General features: G+C 43.1%; 1 protein-coding gene across 4 annotated transcripts in view; it reads right to left on the reverse strand.

Annotated features, from left to right (window-relative positions):
• The window catches only part of ANAPC1 (anaphase promoting complex subunit 1), a 33,871-nt gene extending 12,579 nt beyond the window's left edge, over positions 1-21,292 (reverse strand). Inside the window, exons 1-28 of one of the 4 annotated variants that reach the window (XM_032989204.2) lie at positions 20,891-21,292; positions 20,559-20,720; positions 20,341-20,392; positions 20,043-20,152; positions 19,572-19,654; positions 18,354-18,427; positions 17,928-18,073; positions 17,233-17,453; positions 16,410-16,619; positions 15,667-15,762; positions 15,112-15,202; positions 14,928-14,993; positions 13,867-14,004; positions 13,384-13,524; positions 12,937-12,997; positions 12,208-12,395; positions 11,265-11,339; positions 10,034-10,299; positions 8,979-9,070; positions 7,888-8,036; positions 6,196-6,274; positions 6,051-6,087; positions 5,875-5,945; positions 5,578-5,756; positions 2,645-2,871; positions 1,359-1,477; positions 595-866; positions 40-274 (exon numbers count right to left, since the gene is read on the reverse strand). In XM_032989204.2, the coding sequence (XP_032845095.2) occupies positions 40-274; positions 595-866; positions 1,359-1,477; positions 2,645-2,871; positions 5,578-5,756; positions 5,875-5,945; positions 6,051-6,087; positions 6,196-6,274; positions 7,888-8,036; positions 8,979-9,070; positions 10,034-10,299; positions 11,265-11,339; positions 12,208-12,395; positions 12,937-12,997; positions 13,384-13,524; positions 13,867-14,004; positions 14,928-14,993; positions 15,112-15,202; positions 15,667-15,762; positions 16,410-16,619; positions 17,233-17,453; positions 17,928-18,073; positions 18,354-18,427; positions 19,572-19,654; positions 20,043-20,152; positions 20,341-20,392; positions 20,559-20,720; positions 20,891-21,103 (3,853 nt within the window). In that variant the 5' untranslated portion in view covers positions 21,104-21,292. Of the gene's footprint in view, positions 1-39; positions 275-594; positions 867-1,358; positions 1,478-2,644; positions 2,875-5,577; positions 5,757-5,874; positions 5,946-6,050; positions 6,088-6,195; positions 6,275-7,887; positions 8,037-8,978; positions 9,071-10,033; positions 10,300-11,264; positions 11,340-12,207; positions 12,396-12,936; positions 12,998-13,383; positions 13,525-13,866; positions 14,005-14,927; positions 14,994-15,111; positions 15,203-15,666; positions 15,763-16,409; positions 16,620-17,232; positions 17,454-17,927; positions 18,077-18,353; positions 18,428-19,571; positions 19,655-20,042; positions 20,153-20,340; positions 20,393-20,558; positions 20,721-20,890 lie in introns of all 4 variants that reach the window. The other 3 variants (XM_042789578.1, XM_042789576.1, XM_042789575.1) reach the window with 3 other exon arrangements.
• Positions 21,293-24,927: the final 3,635 nt, after the last annotated feature.

The raw sequence follows: 24,927 nt of genomic DNA on the forward strand, positions 1-24,927 counted from the left end.
CCACCTTCCACCTCCCATTTTTTCAGTGCTAGCACCTACCTATCTCAGCCAGCAGAACCTCTGCTGTGTGCCTGTGAGCAGTGCCCTGATAGACAAGGCCTATTCCTATCACGGCAGCCACCTGCACGTTGTGAGGGACATCCAGCTCTGTTGAAGTTGGTGGCAGGAGGGCAGGTATGTGGATGCTCAGGAGGCGTGTAATTGCCATATCCATTGTGCCCAGCTTGGCAGCAGAAACGCCAAGCAACAGGCCAATACTTGTCATCTCATGGCCCTGAGAAAGGAAACAAATATCAGCGACCAAAGAAAGCAGATGTGTTCAGAAAAGACACTCGTCCCAGTGTTCCATTCACTTATCCTAATGAGCTGTGCACAATATGGAAAGATTTAGTGATAAAACTGTTGAAAAGTCTTTCAAACAGAAATAAAGTCCTGTGCTACTAATTCTAATGAAGCAACTCTGATATTCTCCCACACCAGGAAGCATCCAGTTCCGTGTTTCAAAGAAATCTGTTGACTTTTCTTTCTTGTTTTATTTGAAGAATTTAAGTCCTACAGACATTTTTTTCTGTTGCCTATGAAAGAAGGCCTCACCTTTGTTAAGTAGTCGTGTATATTGAGCGTGGCAAGCTTTGTGAGATGCCCGTTGAGACCCAGAGCCATGAGGAAGCCCGCGTATTCATTTGCTAGCTCAGCAATTTTGGGTTTGTTATAGACAATCCAAGCAGAGTCTATCTGTGAAGCAGGTGCTATCTTCAGGCCGGCAGCTACCCCGTTGTGAAAGCTGGCCCAGCAAGCCATGTTAGGGGGCACATCGATGTTCCCACTGTTCAGATCAACAGTAGTGTTCCTAGGAGGAGCACGGCCTGCCCATAACAAAATCATTAAAAGCGATTAGATGATTCCAAACAGCTTCAGAAACAGCTCTCAACTTCCACAGGGTGCCAAGTGAACAGACACGGACAGCATGCCAGGTAACACTTCTGATCTGAGAGCCTTGGGTATCTTCAGGCATGTCAGAAGGCAGAAGCACAGCAGATAAACCAGCAGTGTGGACTTCACTCTACCTGTCTCCTGTATGACTCCAACACTGACCTGCAGCATGCCCTTAGGCAACTTATTTCCCTTCTCTCTGCTTCTCAGAATGTATCTGATATAAAGTCTCAATGTTAGGTAATAACATTGCCCTAATAACAAGAACCTAGTAGGTGACAGATTCAAAACAAAGAGTTCCTACTTCACACAAAGCACACTTAAGCCATGGAACTCCTTGTCAGAGACACAAAAGATGCTATATAAATTAGGAGAGGTTCAGAAAGAAATGAGGTAACAACTGAAAGAAACTCCAACCAACGTACCAGTTAGATTCAGCTTAGGGATGGGCAACTGCTCCGTTGGAACAGGATGATACGAGAACAAAGTGAACATTCCTCGTCCAACAGGTAGTGCCATGGTTCGCTGGCATAGCTGCAACAGCCTGTTGGGGAGATGACAGAAAATTCCAAGCCAGTCGCTCAATACAGACAATTTTTCCAAATTCATCATCTAAAAAGAGCGTACAGACAACAGGCGCTGGACAGACCATATTTTTTCCTGACTATGAGATAGCATGTTGCCTTTCCTTTTTCAGTAGGCCAAACTTTTGAACCAAATCTTTGGTCCTTACAAGATTAATCTCAAAGATATACTTTAGCTAACATCGTGTTGAAACTTGTCACTATTTTTCCCTTAAAGATAGATGCTAGTTAAATAAATCTGTGCTACGGACAATTTAGCAGACATATCGGAAACAATGTGAAAGGAGAAAGCAAAATAAAGCTGATTGTCATATGAGATCTTGCTATGACTAGTGATCACATCTAGTAATAACCTGTGTACAGAATTAATAACGTGCTTCCAAGAATGCTGACCACAATTCTCTATGATTTACTCTGGAAACACTTTCTAGACTTGTTAGATTACTCAGCTTGTTAGGTCAGACAATTTGATGCATTCCTTTATCTTCCTACTTCTTTAGAGCATTTTGCGTGCTAATGATGTTCTGAGGTTTGCTTTTTTCTTTTCTTTTTTAAAGATAGTTTTAGCACCTCCAAAATAAGTGAAAAATAAGCAGGACTGAGACAACTGAGAGGCCACTAAGCTTATGACTCCAGTAGGAGGTTTCAAAAGAGAGGGATGGGACAGTGAATTTGCTTTCTGTAGAAGTAATTAGGTCCCCTGACCTAAGATCAGCACTGAACAAAAGGGCTCTCCAGTTTTAGGCAGAGGATGCATGATGCTTTGTTCTCGACAGAGTAGGTCCTGCTTATATTTCATACTCTTTAGGTGGAGAAAAAAAAAGCTACCATCTGCTTTCAAACCCTAACTGATCTCAACATGCTGCCTGGAGTTTGAACTAACCATCTTTCCCATATACTGCTCCAATCTGGAGACCCCTCCAACTCAAATACAGCAGAGTTTTGAGGTACACTGAACTTCAAAGATTTGGATTGTGAAATCCTCTTCTGTGTGTCCTTCACTCAGGCCTGCCTACTTAATGTTCAGTTCAGACACACTTAAGTTGCAGCCACCAAAAACATTCAAACAATTTTTCACCCGAGTGAAACGCTGACAAAATACTACTAGAAACAGAGACAGTTTTTACCGGTTTTCTTTCTCTTCTATGTATTCGTGGTCACTAGCTTCTGGCATCTGCACTACGTTGACGCGTACAGGGCGGGCACTCTGAAGGAGCCTGCGCACTTCCTGCACTCTCAAATCCTCGCTCCATATCAGCGACATCACTTCCTCATTCATGTCATTCATGCCATCCTCATCCTCTTCCGATTCGGTTCCAGAGGGAATATCGGAGGACAGCACTGGGCCCACAGACTCCAAGAGAAAGAGAAAGGGAAGAAGTCATTTCCAGTAGTGCACGTGGAGATTGGTAATGGTCAGAAAGCCAGCAAACACTGGCACCACAGCCGGCACTGAGGTGGGTCTAAGGAGAACAGACTCAGATTCGTGCAGCCATGAACAACACTGTTCACACACTCTTTACATTCATTTAGACCACAAGGATTTCTCAATATTGTAATCAACTATTTTTGCACACCGAAATGGGATAAATAACTATCAAGAGAAGAGGTGGTGACACTTCAAATACGTCAAAGATGTAGCAAAGGCTTTGAGCAAGGACTGACAAGCGGGAGCTTGAAGAGGTGACATATGAAATAGTTATCTTTCTTTCAAAACTCTTTCTTGTTTCAGAGCAGTAGTAGGAAAGGGCTTTCCCCTCCCTGCCTACACAGTTATCTGTGACGGCTATGAAAACATATGTGTTTTTTTCTTCAGGTTCAGCAGTGAAAAACAGAAACCTAGATGAGCATTTCAATGTATATTAAAACGGAGGTTAAACTCCGGAAGGCACGCAGTCCCCTGGTGACAACCTGCTTTTACAAGTGTCAGTGCCTGCTGACCCTCAATCCAGTCAGAGCTGCTATTCTGAATATTCTGTTTGGGAACCTGCTTCATTGTTCCAATCATTGATGTTTTCATGAATTAAGGCTTTAATTTGGATTCCCCCCTACAAAACCCTTAGAAAAACCAAGCTACCTATTAAAATAAATAGTCAGCCTTCACAGCAGTAAATTCCAAACGTTTGTTGCTGTTAGCCAACCTGGGTTTCACGACAGTACCGGAATGTTTTCCGAACTTGCGTACCAGAGCTACCTGGCCGGAAAAATACTGAAGCATTTAATTGCTTAGAAGCACTGTGGAAAAGCCCTCCTCCTATGCAAGATTTATGAAACCCTCCTTTACAGCTCTCTCCTCCTGTTTATTCACATCACACAAGTGATGCACAGGACCACTGATGTGAACGGCAAGGACAGCACAGGTCAGGATGCACCAGAGTATGCCCACAATTGGCTTGCCCTACACTTGCTTCAGATGAAGCTGTTGCTCTGTGTGAAGCACAGTTCATTTTATTTTTAAGGAGTTCCACAGAAACAGGCTTTCCTGCAGAATATACAGTGTCCTTGTGGTCAGACATGGCAATCTGGACACTGACCCTAAGGTGGGCCCATATATTCCTCCTCCTTTTCTGTCTTTCACAGACAAGAGATTCATTTAAAAAATAACAAGGCAATGATGACAAATATTGACATGATAAATCTAGGAATAAAAAAACCCTACACCTCTCTAAACTCATCATTTTTCCTGTTCTATACCTCAGAATTTCAACAAGCTGAAAGACACAGAATCACAGACTAGATCAAACACAGGGTCTTCCTAAGGCTCACTGGTAACACATGACACCAGGAGTGCAAATAAATTAACAGCTGATGAATGAAACCCAATTTCTTCTGATAAATACGCACTAAATCTCAATACATAACTGCACCACCCATATAGCCAGCGTCCGTTTTGAAACAGGAAACTCCACCCTGCCCTCCTGAGAAATGACAAACAATTTGGTGTTTGAAGATCACTTTATCCTTTTAAGGTAACATATATTCGAGGCATTGTTATAAAGTAAGTGATAAAATCAAATTTATCATCATTTTAAGATTCAGTACTGGTACAGTTGGGCAAAACTTCACCAGCAGAAAATAAAATGGATTTTTAATGAGTCGTGGGACACAGTATTTGAATATATAGCTCATTTACTTTTCTGCTAAATTAACTTTTTTGATATGTAGTTAGTCATGAGGCCTCTGTTATAAAAGTTGCAATAATTTTAATATCACTTCCAAAGCTAAGACAGCACAAAGGATCTTGATTGAGACTACAAATCCCTCCTCCTGACTTCTGGAAAGGCGACAGACAATCTGCTACTACTAAACGTTTTCATTCATGCCACTAGCCAGGTTTCAAGAACAACTTTGGTTTCTAGAGTGTCCTCAACAAAAGACACTCCCACAAACTAAACAGCAAAAAGCAATTCCCACAACTAGAAAAAAAACCTCCTACAACTCTACCAGATGCTAGCAATTCCCACAACTAGAAAAAAAAAAAACCAAACATTTAAGAGAAAGACACCACATGCTTTTTTTCAGTTTACTTCAGGATACAAATAACTAAACCCTTTTTGAGAAAAAAAGAAAGTGTATTTCAGAAAGCCATCCACTTCTTCCAGAGGAGAGGGAGATGCCAGCCATGCAAACCCAAAAAGGAGCCAGACTGACAAACACCCACTTCCTTCTCCCTGTGCCATTGCTGTTTTGATCACAGAGTCTCTGGACAGAATCACCAAACCTCCCCAACACTTCCCTCCAAAATGGCTGCACCTTTGAGGAGGAGGACTTGAAGGCAACCAACTAGCTCTACAGGCAAAACTTCTGAGCACTACGCCTAAATTAAGGTTAAAATCTGTTTTATATTGACAGTTTCCACAGCTATACGAGTATACTCTTCCTGTGCCGGATGCTGGTTTTTATACTGAAACCCTCATATGCACGTAAGCCCTGTGTTGCCCTCAATCTTGAGTGCTGCACCTTGTGATGCCCTGAGCATCAGCAGATGGTGGGGAAGTTTCTGAACAAAGTGCTCTGCCCAATACCCAGCATCGTGAAATCCATTTATGCCCATACTCACAGATTTACCCTTTTGCAGGTTCCCTTCACACGCCTGTTTGGACAGATCCTGACGCCCAATCAAGAGACAAACTGCTTCTGGCCAGTCTGAGGCAGGCTGCTCTCGGCAGTAATATATCGCGTCTCTAATAGGAAGAGCTACACCAAAGGGGAGAGACTCCAGATCTCTTAAGGTGAAACCTTAAAATTAACGAGGAAAAAACCCAAACTGTTTTATCAAAACTAGATAAAGTGTATTCCTCTTATGCAAGCACTTAGAATTGTTACCATTTTGCACAATAATAAAAGCTGCTCTTACCAACATTAGTCATCCAAATAACTAACTTTTCAGCCAGGCTGGAAACAGATGTGCTGTGTCTGAAACTGCATCTGTGAAATAAAGGGTAATAAATGAGAGGCCAATAAAAACTAGTCCAAGAGTCAGCAGAAAGTCAAACATTGAAAAGTTTAAAATCCGACTAAAAAACCCCATACCGATTGTCATCCTGTTCTATTTGCTGTTTTCGTTGTCCTAGGAAAGACAAGGCCACGTTAATTCCACATTCTCCAAGCAGAAGGACAGCATGTGTACACACACAAGACACTAGGAGATGCTCTGATGGAATCAAAGCATCATTACCTGATGTAATCTTGTACAAATAATGGGAGGCTTCATTAGATACAGCGCTCTCATCACCAAGTATGTACAAAGCCACACTCTGGATAGGAAAAAAGACACCATAATAGAAAGTTGTTTAGTGTGCAGCTATTGCTATACTGCCTCTCCAAATAGGCAGAAGATAACATTTAAACAGTGGGGCAGGTTTATTGTGAAAATTCTGTTAGTAAAAGGAGACTGAAACAACTGAAGGAAGTAACAAACTCTTATGCTTTAGATTTCTATCTTGAAGTTTGGGAAAAAAACATCCTGAAACAATGAACTGAATTTTCCCTAATAATTGTTTCAAAGGTAAAAAGATCTTCTAAACAGCAAAACATGTTCCCAGTCATCTTTCCCATGCTTCTCACGTTTCATTTATTTTCTCTTGCAAAACACATACATCATCTACAGACACCACTTCACTCAGTCTCCCCCACATCTTGAATATTGGTTACTTCATGAAGGCTCTGAATGAAAAGCTGTTCCCCATTCAAAGCAGGGGCCACTTCAGCTATCTAGCCAGAAAAAAATCAAAGTGTTCTGTCACACTATTTGCTTTTTGATACTGCCAGACAAGCTGGCATGCTGAAGGCAAAAGTTACAGGTAAAAATCTTTTGTGTTTTTCATGAAGATCTTCCAGCAAGATACACTGTCGACATGCCTATGCAGAGGTCAGAGCTCGCAAGTCACACAGAGGTAGAAGGAAAGACCGAATTGGATGGACAGACATGGGTGATTATCCGAGGGAAAGGCTGCAGCTCTTCAGAGCTTGAACGCAGAAGCAAATTTTAAGTGAAAACATCAGCACTTTAAACAGTCTCAGTGTTGCTACTTCAACCCCTCACACTCTGAGGCAGGGGACAGGCTGACTCCTGGCAGCTCGTATCACACTCTGCAACTAATCTTGGATGCATGGGTCAGAGCAGAGCCTCTCCTCCCTGGTTTGCTCTTCAGACACCTCAGGCTCAACACCACTGCTTTAAACCCTATATTGGCAGGTTTTCTCCATGAATGCTTTCTGAGTAAGGGAGCAAGGTTGACCAGAAGATAACATCAGCACTTGTAACTACTCGTGCGACTAAATATTTATGTTGATACATGCCCAAGAAGAAAGCCGGGAAATTCTCACTCACAAAATACAGTTAACTTTGAGTTACATTATTACTTTGCACATGCCACTACGGCAAACCACAAAAAAAAACATAAGCAGTGAAGCATAGGCTACTCACTCTGCACTCACCAGCTCTCCTTCCCAACCTCAAATACCTCCTCCCACCTGCTAAAACCCATCCACACCCTTCAGTAATATTCAAATAATAAGAGAAGAAGAGGGGACTTATAGGGATCTCTCTCTGATAAACACATTATTTTTCCCCATGGAGAGGCTGACACTGCACAGGGATACTCATGAGAATTTCATGCAGATAGATGAGGTCTACTTAGTATGGAGTAGCAACACCTGGAGATGCTTAAGTCTCCAAACAGTACAGCTACAGCAGAGTTATTTATCACAGGCTCAATACCCCTCCAGTATGCCCTCATTGCTCCTGTTATTTGACTTCCCACTGGGGACACTTCAGCTGCAGGAAATTAAGCAGCTGGGGCAAACCCTGGCCACAGTGCTGCTATGCTGACAGAATAAAGCACATCCTTTTTACCAAAGTACGTACCAGTACTACCAGTTTGCTCCTTTCACAGATTCCTGGTAAGTAAGGATAAGGCTGCACTCCTTCCCCCTTGAGACAGGAACTAAGCCACTGAAAGATACTTGGAGGCTCAGCAGTAAAAAACGAGGGATGGTGCATGAAACCTGTTTGGGCTTAATCATATGAACAGCAATGACATTGAGTTCACTGCAAATGCACACTAATTCTCCACTAATCCCAAAGCAAGTCCTACAGTACTTCTTTTAACAACAGAAATATAGTATTTCCCCAAAATATTACAGATCACATCTCCCTCCTGTTAGATGGAAGTTTATAGCTAGACAGTAATGAAAACTTGAGACACCGCCATGTCTTTCGAGAACAAAAATTATCTCAGCCCACAGTAAAAAGGAGTAAGCATAGAGTAATTCTCAAAAACCTCACTGGAATAGTCTTGTAACTCAACAACATTAAATTGCTTAAGTGAGAGGACAATCCAAGTATAACCTCTTTGGCTTAGCTGTCCACAAACAGGAGTAGCAAAGCCTGAGCAACACTGGGATTTTTTTTTTTTTTTTGGTCAGGAGAAACGGTAGTTTTCCTTACATGACTAGTAAATTTCAGCTGGTAGGACATTAAATAGGCACACAGACAATATAGGGCCTTATTTTAACTTTAAGGTTTTGGGTTTAGCTCTGATTTAGTTTTTATGACCTATAAACCGAGTGCCTGCCAGCCTAGCAATACTTTCCGCAAGAGAGGCACATCTCACCACCAGGCTTTTCCAGTTGTCTGCTAAGATTTCTCAGCCAGCCTGAGCTGGGAGTTTGCCAAGATGAAACCATCATTCCCTCCCAAATCCTTGTTCTGTGGAGCGTCCCATGAGGCACTAGACTGGAGGCACAAACTCATGACTCTACTATTCTGATTTCATTCCAGCCTTCTTCAGAGGCTGTTAAAAACAAAGGCACAAGGCAGCCTCAGCACTAGAAGCAGTTTTGTATGTTTCACTCCTAACCAGCTTTAAAGGCAAGAGTCACCAACAGACTTAGTATTAGAGATAATTTGCACATCATTATCAGTGAATATCCAGTTTTGTAAAGTCTTAAACTCACCTTGGTCAATTACGCAAGTCTGTCTGGAGGTTTTTACAAGGGCTGGATAGTCTCTGTAGTAATAATCTATATAAGCTTCAAGTTTTAAGTCCCTAGAATGAGAGAGAGGGGAATCACATTAGAGGATGAAAACCCCAACTCTACCTTCCTGCATTTCTGTGACATTTTCTGTTGAGGTTTTTTAATGTTTGTGTATGCACTAGATATCAGGAGGGAAGTTCTGACTTCCTTAACTAAGACTGTTCATGGGTAACTGCCCACTCCCTAGGCAGCGAATCTGTATGTTTAATTTTCCCCCAGGCCATTTCTCTTCAGCTGTCCTTCTGTTTTGTCCCATGCCTCCACCACCACCTAAGGTGTGACCACTACCACTACAGTTTCCTCCAAATTCCGATTGTTAAAGCTAGATAACCTGCTGGGTATCTGCAAGACATGAATGCATATAACAGCTACCAGCCTCAAAAGACAGTCTTGAGCTGAAAGACTTGCTTCTTGTTGGCGTGACAGAATAGAGGACAGGCCAACCTTTTCAACAGTACAGTCTGGATGCTGCTTCTGGGAACCACTGAGCCAGCCAGCTATAGGAGGTGCTACTGGGGAAGAATCTATAGCCACAGAAACAGCAAATAGCAAATACAACTCAGGGGGATATTACCAGGCCTTTTACTTAAACACGTATCTGTATCTATCTATATGCATGTAGTGCAACTTGGAAGGTGGCTGTGGAAGACATGAAGATGACACAATAACCAAGAACACTTGACAGATCTCCTGAGCTGAGCTGTGACAATGCAGAAGATAAGACCATGAGCTGCAGCTTCTAAGATTTGTGAATCACACTGATGTTGGGACGGGGCCAGAATCGTACAATAGATTTGCTACAGCAAAGATCTTTAACCACAGTAAGGTTTTAAATATTCATTCATTTTCTTCTAATACATGAAAAGTCTGTTCCACTTTGGGCAATCCCCAAATTCTCCATAAAAATAATACACACCCATCAACAAGAGATACCACACTATACATAATATCTGCAATTAGTCAGTTGGGCATACCTGGCCAGCTGAACCAGAAGAACAACAAGTGAACGAATTCCTTCTCCCATCAGACTATTCAGTTTGAGCTCCTCATAGATGAGATGAAGAACAAAGAAAATAGCAGGAATGTGGGTGAAAAGGAGAGTTGAGGAATCCAAACTAAGGCTCTGTGAAAAGTCATCCTTTGAAGCCAAAACTTCCAGAGGGTCCAGTCGCAAAGCTTTGGCAACAGGATGAGACTCAAAATTCCTATGGTAATCAGAGCTTAAGAGATATTCCCAGTCCTAGACCAAGCAAACAGGAAAGAGACACAGAGGTTCCACAGTGAACATCATCTTCCAGTAAAATAACTCCAAAGCACTGTTACAGAGAAGGTTTTTTCTGCCATAAACCAATACAAACGTGATTGTTGTACGGTAAATGTGCCACAAACCCTGCAAGCCATAGAGATTCAATAGTTAAGTTTTCCCCCTGCCCCACCCCTCGTCATGCATAAAAGAATCAGAGCCTTATATTTAGAAGAACAAGATGAAAGCAAGCCGGGAGTACCTTCCTTGCACCAATATTCTGTGCATGAGACCTCACAGAGTATTTATGCAATTCACCTAGTGCTCCCAGCCTTCATTGTAACTCCCCGACACAGCACATCAGGCCTTAGATCCTGACCTTTGTTCCCCACAGACTGTAGTCCATAACCCTATGAGCTGTCAACCCATAAAAAGCTAACAGCATGACTAGACCATCACAATTTGTAAACCTCCTACAATGGGATGAGAGGAAACCTCATACACTTTACTGTTTCACCATGTGAAAACTTCCTAATCCTGTCTCGGCAAAACCCAGTGAGAATCAACCTTAAACACTCCACTAGATTTTGTAAAAATCAGTGCATTCAGTGAAGTATATAATTTGATGCTCCTAACTTGCTAAAGGTGCTGAGTAGCCACGGGAGTGAAACAACTTCATTTTAAAGGGATGAGATCTGACATTGCCAGGAGACTATCTGGGATTGCTTTATGATCCATATTAAATTAATTCTCAAGTCCAATCTGCTTCTCTGGAAGTGAGTCACTTGATGCAGCCACTGCATAGGGCAAAATAACTTTTCTTCCCCAAAAGCCTTGTAATTTCAGATGAGCTCAGATGAAATGCAATACTCTAAGGGTGTTTCCTCTGGCTTGACTTTAAAAAAAACAACCCAACCAACCCCTCCCAAGGCTCTTATTTGTAAACGAGAAAAATTTCTTACTTCATCTGACCCTGTTTCCGATGGTCTAGCCTTCTTTGGAGCAATAACTGGTGAAAGTGATCCTTCCAAATCAAGCTGCAATGGGGAAAAAAAAAAGATCAAAAGTAGCTCACTACTGAAATTCCCAAGGCTGCATAAGTGAATCACCTGTAACAACATCTGAATTCAAATTAAACTTTACATGACATTGCTTTGGGTACTTCAATATACTTTGCTTTCATATAAAGCATACTGCAATTCGATTTTTTTCTATGCACAGCTAGTTAATGCAGTGCACGACTAGCATGAAATTCATGGTGTATGAATTTCATAGTTTGACTGCCTAACATCTGGTATTGACTAGGACAGAAGATATACTGTGGGGATGAGCTAATGCTAGTAATGTAGATATACTGTAATTGCTTTCACGTTAGTTGTACAAATATCTTTGCTGCTGTTTTTTTTTTCCCCCCACAAGTACTGTAAACATACTGGCTAGAAGGAAACTCACTTACAGAAAGCTGCAAATACATTCAGTAAAACAGTTGCAAAAAATAGAACTTCAAATTTTGTAATTAAAAAAACTACATGGAAAATCCTCTTTAGAAAACAAGAATGTGAGTTGTGATTTGTTTCTATCTAAAATAGGCTTAATATGGATTAGGTGAATCAAATCTTTAATGCATCAGTGTTAGTCATGAAATGGAATAAAATCTTCGTAATTTATTTTTATTTGACCAAGACAGTTGGTGGTAAGTAGCATATAAATATATTTCGTGATAAACAGACTAAAACATATACCTGAAATTTAGCAATATAAAATTGATTTGATGGTATCTTGTTATTTACAAGAAGGTACAACCTATTTCTGACACAATTCAGTGTCTCTATAACCATTCTGAACCTTGAAGGATATCAGTAGCATTAACATATGCTAGGAAAACAAACATACGAGCTTGCTTACATTATGTGTCCAGGACAGTCTCTCCGTGTTGTAACCCATCATATTCATGAGACATGTTACAAATAAATTCCATTCTGAGTGATAACTTGGTCCTCCAGGAGCATTATAAGCATTGTACCACTTGACAAGCATCTGTACAGCTATCTCCTTGGGTAGGACAGCTTTGACCCCTTGCAGACATCTTTTCACTGTTGGAAAAAAAAAAAAAAATACAGGATTAGGTGTGTTTTCCATCTTACCTCCTGGTACTTCTGCCAACCAGTGCTATAAATCTCTACAGGTCCTCTTACTGGACCTCCATTTAACTCTCCACAAGCTCTTTCAATGAAACCCACACCACACAACCTGCAGCAGCTGCTCCTTTAGTTCAGGTTTGAGCACAGCCCCTTTAAATTCACCACACAAAGGAGAGGAAAAAAAAGTTCCTTTTTGTTCTTTACCAAAACCAACTTTTGTCTGAACTGGCATCTCAGCCCTTCCTCAAGCAATAGTATACACAGTAGTAGAGAGCAAAGCAACCTAAAGAACAAAGGAAGTTCTAAGAGTGCAGTGGCTGAAGCACTGAAAGCATACAGAGCACATCTAAATAAATGGTAGCAGCTCTAGAAAGTAAGTTAATAGAGCTTGGAATATGTGGTACCAAATCATTACAGTCTAAGCTATGCTACTTCCAAAATGGACCCTCAAAAATTATGGAGCATATTTCATGTGATGGATTCTGAACAATACCTAGTTCCGAAGTGGCAATTTCAGGAATAGTAACCCGAACCATTGTATTATTGCTGAGTTCCTGAAAAAATAGAAAAGGTAAGAGTCAAATTATGAAACGCATAAAGTAAAGCCAGGGTCCTTTTCTATCGACTCAGAACTTGGTTATGTATTAAGCATATTCCTAATTCCTGGCTATTTGCTACACTAAAAATTTGCAACCTCAGATGCTAGCTCCATGAAACACGCGAAACAGATCTTGAGCTGAATCACTTGAGGGAATCAATTAAATTCTGTGACTCCTATAGTATTCTACAAAGAAAAACATGTGGATCCACCAATGCAGGTGCGATACTTTACTGTTGATCAGGAGCTGCTAGCAATGTCGCACTATGCAACATAAGTAAATGTTACCCTCACTTTGCTTTGCTAACAGAGTGTTGACTCAAATTACAGGATAATACCTACTAAAGTTATTCTGTTGCGGACAGGATCTCTCAGAGCATGAATGAAAGTCCCAAGCTGCTGAAAAGTACAGTCTTCAACGTAAGTTGAGTCATGAAGTTTGGCAGAATCCCTTAGCTCTGGAACTGGTGACAAAAGCACACCCTGAAAAGTGGTAAAAATGATTGCTTAGAATTGTTGAAATAAGAGGGTCTGGGCAAAGGACAACTAAACCTGCCACTTTTAATGTATTAATAAGTGTTCTGAAAACAACTATGAGTCTTTGCAATCTCTGCCTCGAAAGTTTTATAGAAACCATAAATAAATAGGGTAGCACTAAATAGTTCTTCTTTAAACACTGTTTATTCAAGGGATTTACAGAAGGAAAATGAAAGACTTATAGCTCCAACAGATACCTTGAAAGTTAAAAAAAAAAAAATAATCAACCAATCATTTGAAGCTGTTACAACTAATCCCTTTCAAAAACACAACTTCCTTTCTTCTTACCTCTTCCAGGGGTCCCAGATGTTTAGTCAAAGGCTTGGATGGAGTGCTGACACTATCTAAGGGAGTACTTGGCCGAGGCATTTGGTTGGACATTGTCAGGGATGGAGCAGGCAGCCCAGGAATAAAAACCTTCCCCACCTTTTTGTGAACAATATATAGGAAAACAGATAGTTGGTTCTCATGCCAATGCTTCCATGAGCTTGCTTACATATACAGACATCATCAGATTTTAACATTTTAAAAGAAAATTAACATCTTGACATCTTAAAAACACTTAAGAAAACTGGATATGTACTTAAACTAAAGTCTTTGAACAGAAGATTAAGATTACTTCATGTAATTACTTTCTTCAGATAATGACACACTGAAAAAGCTACCATATATGGTCAGTATTGTACATTATTGCTACAGGTCTACTCCCACTAAAAAGTTCTAGCAGGACTTCATCGAGAAAGCTCTACTTTCAGAGAGTGTAGTTTTTTAACGTACACACACACATCTATATGTAAACATATTGTTTATTTAATATATATATTAATATATATGGACACAAATGTGCATATACACACACACAAATTGCAGTGTACAAGGTTTCTGCATACAGCATAGCACATCTCTATGGAATTTAAGAAGTTTTAGTTAGTTTGGATGGATCACGTCCATCCTAATAGCAGCTCTTTGTAAAGCAAAATAATTTGACATTTAAAACTATCTGGCGTGACACAGAGAAGTCTGAAAGTTTTCTGTTCAGGAACAACTCTTATTTTCCATATTCTTGAAGTTTTCTTTCTTTGAAGTCATTTTATTACTGTAGTATTTTACTATCACTGAAAATTAGCCCAAGAGATTATCTAATTGTACCACAAGGTGCCACTGATGCTTTAGAATTACCTTTCCAGCACTGCACATAAACCACACTTGGTATGTGAGCACAGCCAACTTCCCAAGCAAGTGGCTTAAAATAATACCTGTAAGGTAATTCACACAGGTTCCCTCTGTACAGCCCAACTTGAAACCAAAGATTCAAACAATTATTTTGGGATAGGAAAAATGTTACTTACCCGAACCACTCCGGAATAAAGAACTAGATTTCCACTGCCTTCCAGAACCAGCAGCGTATCAATGCCCTGTAAGAATCAAGCAGAATATTCAGCTTCTTAGATTTAAGTCAAGAGACAACAGTGGGACAACACAAGTGACAAAGCAGGATACTTTGTAATTAGTAGTCCATACGGAGGTACGTACCTCCACTGGAGCTGCATCCTTTGCTTGAATATTGGTAACAGAACCAAAAATCAGCTGCGACTTGTCGTTGCTCTCTTGAAATTTTACACATCTAGAGGTTTGAGAAAACAGGAAACATAAAAGGACTGTCCTATTTGTTGTTACAGAAAAGATAAAAAAATTAAAACCGTGCTGCATGGCGCAGTTGCTTTTATTGTGGTATACCTGGTTCCTTCCTCCTTCCTTTGCTTGTTTTGCCCTGCTAGTCAACTTATTTTTACTCTGCTAGTCTAATTAAAATCCCCAATACACTTCTAAAGGGTAAAGATGAGAATAAATAAGAATACCATTCAAATTACAGTGAATGTTCTCTCACAGCTTTGGTTTTATTTAAATAGCCCAAAACACCTACGCCACCCCAGTTAAAAAGATGTCATATGAGAGCTAGTGATGTAGCACATGTTGTCATAACAGATTCTACTAGCTGGAGGAATAAGTATGTTAAAACCCATATCCAGATGGTACTTTCTAGAGGGCTCCCCTCTGTCTACCTGTCCCCAAGATAGGGATGCTCACCGCAGCTGGAGCTGGGATTCCACTAAAAAGCACAAGAACTTCTGTCCACAAAGGTCAGTGGTAATAAACACTTTTGATGCTTGGGAATTCTTCTCTCTGCAAGAGACACAATGAGCAGCACGCTGTTTGCTCTACTATAAAAATTTTAATGAAAGAAAACATAGTGTCCACAAGCTGTAGGGTCACACTGGACTCCAATTAGCAGTGCATCAAGTTGCCAGAATGCACCAGTATCAGTTTGAGTCACTACTCCTGAAATTGATTTTCTAGCACTCCAATCTCCACATTCCCCACTTTTCAGCATTCAGAGCACATGATACTTGGCTTTGTTCTCCTGTTCAATCTTTGGACTTAGGCTGTGTTTTGCCCCTTTTGATGGTAACACAGAAAGAGATAGTCCCCCTAGAAGGCCAAAAAAAAAAAAACCCAACCAAAACCCAACCCAAAGCAATGACCAGGTTAGAACCTACTTTGCTGTGGAGTTGTCATTAAAACAACCCCCAGCTCAGAAGGCTATAGATAACACATCAGCTAAAACTGTTCCAAATGCCCAATTTCCTTTTCAAGAAAGCTGCACACTTAGTAAGCATTTTTCCAAAAAATTAGGAAGTGCAAGTACACAAATATATTTTAAAACAGCATAATTTTCAGAAAGCACACACTAAAATACACTGGTATATTACTCTATTTCCCCCCCTCCATAAATATCCAGAACTTCTCACATCCCAACACAAGTAACTAACCTCATGTTTGTGACTGCTTCTGTCCACAGGTGATCTATACACAGCTCAGGAACAATTGGCTCAGTTTCTGGTATAAGGAAGGAATCACTGGAAGTGCTGTTTGGTGAATGGGTAATGCTGTGCCTCTTCGGTGACTGAGCGTTACTGGAAAAGTTGAACCTCTGCACTCCTGAGAAAGAATGCACTCCCAGGGCAGGAGAATGAGAGCGGCTGCAAGTAAAGATATAAGACACTACTGAAAAGCAGGTTTTCAAAATCAAGTACAGAATCCCAGGCTGCTCATACACTAGTAGAGACATTACAAACAAACCAAAACCACCCTAAGCCAGTAGCTAGTTCAGTATTAGTCTCCTTCAGCCATACACCCCAGCACAGGCAAACAATTCACTAATTAATTTCCAGTCACCTCCGCCAGAAACCAATAGGTTAGATTTCAAAAGAAAACCAACATTTTAAGTTGCATGGTCCATTTCATCAAAAATCTCTCCCAGCGTGTTCACTCTAAACAGGGCTTCCTTTAGAAAAACCAACTGAAAACACTCTTGGGACTCAAAAGACCTGCAGACAGTCACCAACTCCGCTACAGACTGGCAGAACAGCCTTTTTGGCTCTTGCACACTAATTATCCTCCTGTGCTATAGGGCTAACAGCACACCAAATGTCACAAGTACATTCCAAGAGGCGTGGAAGAGGCACCTGCACCTTACATGGACAGCAGCCTTGTAAAGGCAGAGACAGACAGACGACAATTCCAGATATCCACCCTATCCCATAGCTCGTATTCTTTGGTATCATCTGCCTGTGCATCACATTCAGCACCCACCTCAAAGCAGCCATGTTGGAGATAGACGGCGAGCGGGACTGCATGCTGGGCGATGACACTGATCTGCTCTGGCTGTGGATAGATGAGTAGTTCTGGAAAGGGGAGCCCACAGGTGAGTCTCCCTTGGAGAGGCTTCTGAGATGGGCGGTCAAAGAGCTGCTAGTGGCCACATGCTGCGGTGTGCCCATCTGCTCTGAGAACTTCAGCACCGTGTTCTGCTCCTGGGAGAGAAAACAGAGCTGTCTGTGTACAAACAGCATGTGGGCAATATCAGCCAGGAAGATGCTCACATAGCTCGTTTCATCAGTTAGGTGTTTAAAAATTATGCCTAGGTAGGTGCTCAGCCTAAGAAGTTCTTCCTACCAACCACGCTCTCTCAATCCCAATCACAGAAACTACTCCTACGGTTTTCAGGGCAGTAAGTTGTTTGTCGCTTCTCACAGAAGACAACAGTTGAAGCAAAGTCCAAATCTTCTGGTACAATGCAAAGAATATCATGATAAGCATGGTATACTTCAGAACCATCACCATCATGTGATCTCCTGGACTGTGGTACAGGCAAATATGTGAAAGAAACTATTTATTTTAAAAAGTCAAAACCACCTTACTCTTATAAATAAATCACAAATACCAGGCACTTTTAACACACACTAAATTTGTTTCAGAATGGTATTTAGTCAACAATAAATTTTTACCTCGGGCTTGACTCTCCGAAGAGCCCAAAGAGTATGTAAACTCTGCACAGTATCATAGGTCATCACAATGGAAGGTTCAGCACTGAGAAACACGATCCTCAAGGTGTAATCAGCAACGTACTGCACTCTAGCAGAGCCAAACACACCTGCTAAATAAGCAGTTAACTTCAGTTAAGGTGAAAGGATCATTTCTACAGCAGTGTTATCAGTTACAGGGTTAGCATTTTTCATACTCTCTCTCTTCCACAATCTGGGTTTCTTTCTTGAACAGTTTTCCTGTTCACAAAGCAGCTAAAACAACCCACTTCTGAATTTCTGAGTGATTATTTGCAAATTTTGTAATACAGAAAATGCTCAAGTGACACATTAAGCGTTCAATGCCATACTGATGTACTCCAAGTGATACATCTAAAGATGTAAACCTACCTCCAGACTTACAGACAAGAGGTGTTATCTCATCTAGTGGGTGTAGCATGCTGAACATAGTAGGCAAAGGTTCTCTAGAAAGAAACCAGACAAGGCATGTTCAAAAAAGCAAATGCTAACAGGCATAACTGTTCTCTCTTATAGCTGGTACATGTGCTGCGATCCCAAAACAGTTCCTCAGACCTTAACAAATCAGAGCCTGAAATCTAACAGTAGAGACACATATTCTGTGCACTGAAGCTTGTTGGATTAACTGAGCAGAGTCAGACAAAGGCTGGTGTACCAAACAGGATGCTTAGGTCTTGTTTTGTATCTCAGAGCACTTGAGAATGACCCCACCTGGTGGCCACACGACCGACTTTGGCTAGCCGGAGCAAACAGAGCTGACACCAGCCAAGTTTGGAGTAGAAGAAAGATGAGAAAGCCCTTAACCTACACTCATCTTAAGAGTTTAGGTTCCACAAATCCCAGGTCTCAGACAAGCAGACAGCCATCAGGTCACTGTTATGCATCACAGAGCAGCAATCAAGCCGCCCGTCTGCGGTGGCAGTAGAAAAAGGAAAAATTTTCATGGAAGGCCAGCTTGAGTAGAGTGAATCATGATTTTTGCAATGTACCCTCTTGAACATTCTCAGGACCTCTAATTTCTAACCCAAATTCTTCTGAGGACTAGAGAATCACAAGTGCCTGGAATGTACACCTAAAACCCGAGAGAGAACAAGTGGCTGTACTAAAGCTGCTCCTCAGCACACCATCCCAACTCCTTACTCTGCTTCTCAGCTGTATGCCCAGCCACACAGCACATGGTCTACAATCCTCACCAAACAGTAACAGGACTCTCCATACATTGAAAGCCTCCTGCAGCTAAGAGAAAGTGTCTCAACAACAATCCTTCAGTGAATCTCTACTGTCACAGCCTAGAACCAATTTCCAGGACAAACCTCAGTGGAATCAGTCTAGTAACACCCATATTGTGGCTCCTGTATGCTATTCCCAGGATCACCACTCCCAACTAGTTCTTAAGACAATATCAGAGGACTATCACGAATTGTCAGTATTCAGCCCCTTCCTGCTATTTTATGATGTTTTACCTGATTTCACCTGTCCCTGACACAAACATTCAAATCCTTTCATCATTGCTCTTCAACTCTTGTGGCACTCCTGTTTTAGATTAGCAAACAGTTCATAACAAAACAGTCAAAGTCACTCATTACATACCTGGGTGGACTTGGAGGTACTTCGTGTGAAGAATTGCTGCGCTCAAATAACAAACCATATTTTGTTGGCCAGACGTTTGCGACCTATACAAAAATTACAAAAAATAAATTCAAATCAAGAGCTTACTATATTGACTATGTTTTGTGTTTGAATATCTCATTATAGCAAAATAAGATGCTTAGGCTTTTTCATGAGAGAAGCGTAACGTAAATTGGAGCAGGTTCTCAGACTAAGAAGGGGTCATGCCCCTACTTTCCCACATCAGACAGTTGGCTGCCACTACTTCCAGAAGTATACACTGCCCTGACCACACAGCTGCACCGTCACCAGCTTTGTCCCTTTCACCCCCGGAGTGAAGAACTTGGGCAGCCACCCCCAGCAGTGCTTTACGCACCCATCCCCTCCCCACCCCAGCACAATATGCAAACAGATAATAAGCCCATTTGTGGACAAAAAGCGGACAGCACTTACCTGAAAAGGTAAAGCAGCAATGTAATCCTTTCCTTCTATGCTATGCACATTTATACAGGAATTCTGCAATATGCAGATACATTTCTCTACTATTTCACCACTGCCTGAAACTGGGGTGAGGAAAAAAAAATATACACAGTAAAGTTTCTCTCTTTCCTTAGACATCTTCAATACACAAAATGTAAACTTGGGGGGGCATGGCTATCTTAACATGACAAATCTGGATAACTAAACTTATCATGCCAAGGGAGCTGAACTCAAAACATTTGTTTGGCATTACAATAAGCAGGAAACTTACCATCAGCTTTTTCAGATTTTTCCTGGGGTAATGTGAAGTCGCACCATAAGGCCTACAACCAGATACAGTACTATTATTTCTGAGGAACAAGCTGATGCTACTACACAATCTTATCTTTCTGTATTTCCCGGAATAACCCCACCTCTGAACACCACCTGAAAATGCTCAGCAGGTGTTTTTTAGATCCATTCAGTCGCCCCCTTTCCCAGTTTTCATACCTGCAGAACGGGGCTGTCAACAGTGAAAGCCTTATAAACAGTAGATGCTTGGTTTTTACTGCCTTTGCTCCAGATGACCATATTGCTGGCCACATATAGCTCTTCGTCGTAGTCCACCTCTTCCCCAACATCACTGACACCTTTCCTCAACTGCCAACTCTCCTGAAAAGCAACATTTTTTTTTTTTTTTTTAAGGAAAAGTTGTAAGACCTGCAGGTGCAATCCCAACAGCTGCTCATCGCTCGGCGATCACGGTTTGGCCAATTTATTTCGGCAGCGAGAAAGCCAGCTCAGAACACCACCCCCCCACACCCCACCCCGCTGCCTCGTACCCGCTGCCGCTCGTGGATCGTCACCTCGCGGAGGGACCCCACCAGGCCGGCCGCCCCGTCGGAGGAGCAGAGCTCGGAGGCGGGCTGCAGCCGCCGCAGCTGGAGGCTGAGGGCGCTGGGGTGGCGCCGGCAGTGCTCGCGGCCCCGGGGGGCGAACTCCTGCAGGTCGCCGGCCGCAATCATCGTCGCCCTCTCGTCAGAGTGGTCCGACATGGGGGCCCGATATCCTCATTATTTCTGGGACGGACGGACGGACGGACGGACGCACGCACCGCCGCCGCGACCGGGCTCCGGCTCCCGCGCCGCCCGGGGGCCACGCGGGAAGCGGCAGCGCGGCCGAGGCGAGCGCGGACGCCGGCGGCGGCTTCTCACACGGGCGCGGCCATCTTGCCGCTCCCGCCCTGCCCCGCGGCGCCGCGCGGGGGGTGGCGGGAAGGAAATGGCGGAGGGCGGCGGCAGGAAGGGAGGGAGAGAGCGCGGGAGGGAGGGAGTTGCTGCAGATCCGCGCTGTCTGAGGGGAATACCGCTCGAAATGCCGGGTTGGCGTAGCGTAATAACAGCGGGCTTTAAAACGGAATCGCCGACATGTGGCCCAGCCCTTCCCCCCCCCACCGCAGCAGCGTACTTCATGTACTGCTGTCCCCTCAGCCCTCTGCGCGGAGGTCCCTTTCCCACCTCCTGTGGCGGCTTTTCCTCGTGAACTCGGCCTTACCTCACCCCTCATGAACTGAACTGTTGCTCTGCGCCTTCTCTTCTGCGTGTAGCCCAGAAACAGCCAAAGGACTGTCCTCTAAATCCAAGGCCTGCAACAAAATTCCCCCTCGCAGCCAGGCCTGTATTCCTGCAGTTAGGTATTTTGTTGGCTTCTGCACTGATGCTTCAACGTCTTTTTGCTTTAAGGCGAAAAGGTTTCATGCAGCGTGGAATTCATTTACCTGTATAGTTTGAGCAGTATGTATGAGCAGTTACTTTCCAAAGGCAGGCGCGATGCCTAGAAAACACAATATACTTTAGACAGTTTAATTGGACTGGCAGGGCCTCCAAGACCCCTGTCACTCTGCAGTTGTCAACAGGCGTGTTGTACAGCCCTCTTCACAAAATTTCAGATGTTCATGTGACATGGATTAGCTCATTGGAAGTCCGGGCTCCACTGACTTGGACCAGCTGAAAGCCCAGCTCCTGATGTGCTGGTGGTCAGCACCCAAGGTGGCTGTTCTGTCTTGAGTGCAGAGGTTGTATCATCCACCTTCACTCCTGAATGGGTGCAGGGACAGCCTGCCACACTTGTAAAGGCTAAGGCTGAGGGTGCCACAGCCTTCACAGCTGCATCTCTGACTACCAGCACTAGGTGTCAGGCAGTTAGCCTGGCTTTTCTGATGAGAACCATCAGATTTTGCCAAAGGAATGATGCATTGACGTGCATTGCTGTATAATCAAATGGCACCCGGGTGTAATTGAGCCACTTGGATTCCAGCATCTGCTGTTCTGCCATGGTTGTGGTCTCACAGCAAAACGTGCAGAAATAGTGCTCTGGGATGTACTTAATCAGCTGCTGAAATATGGTGGGACAATCAGATTATTTTTATTCTTTTAAGAACAAGTTTCACTGATGAGATCAGCACCACACTGTTAATCTGCCCATCTTGCAGGCACTGTAGCACACACAGGCATCTGTCCCGTGCGGACGTGTTGGCAGTAAGCAAGCTTGTCCTGCAGTCTTTTCAATCATTCCCACATTGCAAAATGAGCTCTTTACCTCTCACCTGCGTAACTGCTCACCTAAACAGGATGGTGTTGCTGGCTACTGATCACAGCCAGTTACTACCTTTCAGCGTAGCACCATTCCTCCAACAGCATACTTTCTCTGTTTGTGTCCAAGTAGCATACCAGAAAATGCCTTTTTTTTTTTTTTTTTTTTTTTTTTTTCAATTAGCACCTGTGGTGTGAAGCTCAGAAGGAGCCTGTGTCTGTCTGACAGGCAATAATAACAAAACAAAACCTGTATGAAGTACCCAGGTGTGAACTGGAAGGGTAGTGCATTCTGACTAGGATGATTTTTTCTTCAAGATATTAGTTTCTCATGAGAAATCAAAGGAGGAGGGGGAAGCTGTGGAAGAATTGAAAACATATTTGAAACCGTGGTTCCAGCATGTGGTTTGGGGAATCCTTGGTTCAAGTCATGACAATAAGCACTATCATTTTCTCAGAAACAAGAAGCAGCCTGCTGGGGAAAGCCAGGTTTAGGAGAATCAAGAATTCACCGAGCTGCAGAACGCTTTCAAATCCTATTGCAGCTTCTGGCAGGTAGACAACGGAAGAAATGGTAGCCTGGGTCTACCAATCCAGCCAGGGACCAGATTTCTTTATGGAGACAAATGCTGGTATTTACACAAATAAGACTGTGAAATACAAACAGCAATTTTGTGGGCAGGTAAGATTGCCGGGGGTTCAAAACAAGGAGGGTTCAAGCCACTGTCCAACCTTCAGAGATAGCTTTCTGCTTTTGTGAAATAATTTCCAGACCAGGAGAAATTGTCCTAAGAAGAAAGAGCTGAGCTAAGGGACAGAATGTGCCTGGTAAGAGACATAGCATGTACCATGTGCCCAAAGAAAGCAGCAGAAGAAAAAAGGCATTTTAGTAGCACCACCAAGTGTTCAGTTATGTCTTCAAATTGTTTGTGAGCTGCATCCTGTGACCGGGGTATAACATTTAACACAAAGCGGTCGTCTGCCTTGAGCTAAAAACATGTTGCCAAAAGAGTTTGGTATTTAAAAGAACAAGTGCCTCTGCAAATAGAAATCAGACACAAAGAGGAAGCAGAAATAAAGGGAAGAATAGATTTAGCAAAATGAAAATAAAAATACAGAAATAGCAAAGGGGAAAAAAAAAATCTGAGCAGATAACAGCCCAAAGCCTGATTGCCGAGTGCCGTTTCTGCTAAATGGTCCAATTTCACAAATATTACGTTGCCTTCAAAGTCTACAAATAGTCTTGTGAAGAAATGGTGTCAATGCTCTGAAGTGAAACTGCAAAAAACCTAAAGGGTCAAGTTCAGGCTGTAGCCTGGCATGGCAAAACTACGGGGTGCCTTTGGGAGCACCTGCAACGCTCGCTGGGGTCCTGCTAAGAGAAATCTGAGAATACCTGCAGAGCTGCTGGTGTTATCAGAAGGGGAATATAACTTTTCATACGGGCAGGAGAAGCCCGTAGTGATAAAGTCAGGCATCTTTGTGCTCACGAGCAGGACTCCCCGTGCATATGTGTACAAACACAGCAGGAAAACACGGACTCAGAGGGCAGTGGCCCCTCCACGGAGGGATGGCCTGGGAGGTGGGTCTGATAACCTTCGCATTGGAGAGCCACGGGCCGAACGCGTGGCTCCAAGACGGCTGGTGCCCACGCAGTTACCTGCCCTCGGCTCTGCCCTCCTCCTTCGGCAGGGGAGCCGTGGGTGCTCCCGCCGGTGCGGTCTGTGCTGCGCGAGCTGCGAGCACGACTGGTTCAGCTGGTTCAGGGTCGGATCCTGGCGCTCAGACAGAGGAGACAGGCAGCCTTTGTTTCCCATTAAAGGTTCTCCCTTTGTTTCGCTCCTCGTTCCTTTGACATCAGTTGCCTTTTTTCCTCTACCCACAGCCCTGGGAGGGCTGTGAGGTATTTCTAGGGCCAAATGCCGGCTGATGCCCAGCCCCAGGCAGCAAAACCAGGGGATGCTGTTTGGGGAGATCTTGTGAGGCTGGCCACACGTACTTTGGGACCAAAAAACACAAGCTGTTTGTGTGCAGACCCCAGCAACGGTTGAGTTTGGGCTCTGAGGTATGGAAATACACAATCTGCTTGGAGGAGGGCCATCGAGGCTGCTCCTGAGCCTCTATTCCAGAGACTGTTGGGAGGAGACTGAGGATGGCAGTGTGCTGGGCGAGGTGGAAGCTGCACGTCACCAACCCAAGAGCATCCAACGTGGTCAGACTGTTCCCTGCTGGCTTCTTCCAGACCTCTCCTATCACGAACCTGGCCTGAGACTTTCTCCTCTGGTTTT

Source organism: Tyto alba, unplaced genomic scaffold (assembly GCF_018691265.1).
Source record: "Tyto alba isolate M040663 unplaced genomic scaffold, T.alba_DEE_v4.0 Super-Scaffold_16, whole genome shotgun sequence".
In the NCBI taxonomy this organism is placed as follows: Eukaryota; Metazoa; Chordata; class Aves; order Strigiformes; family Tytonidae; genus Tyto; species Tyto alba.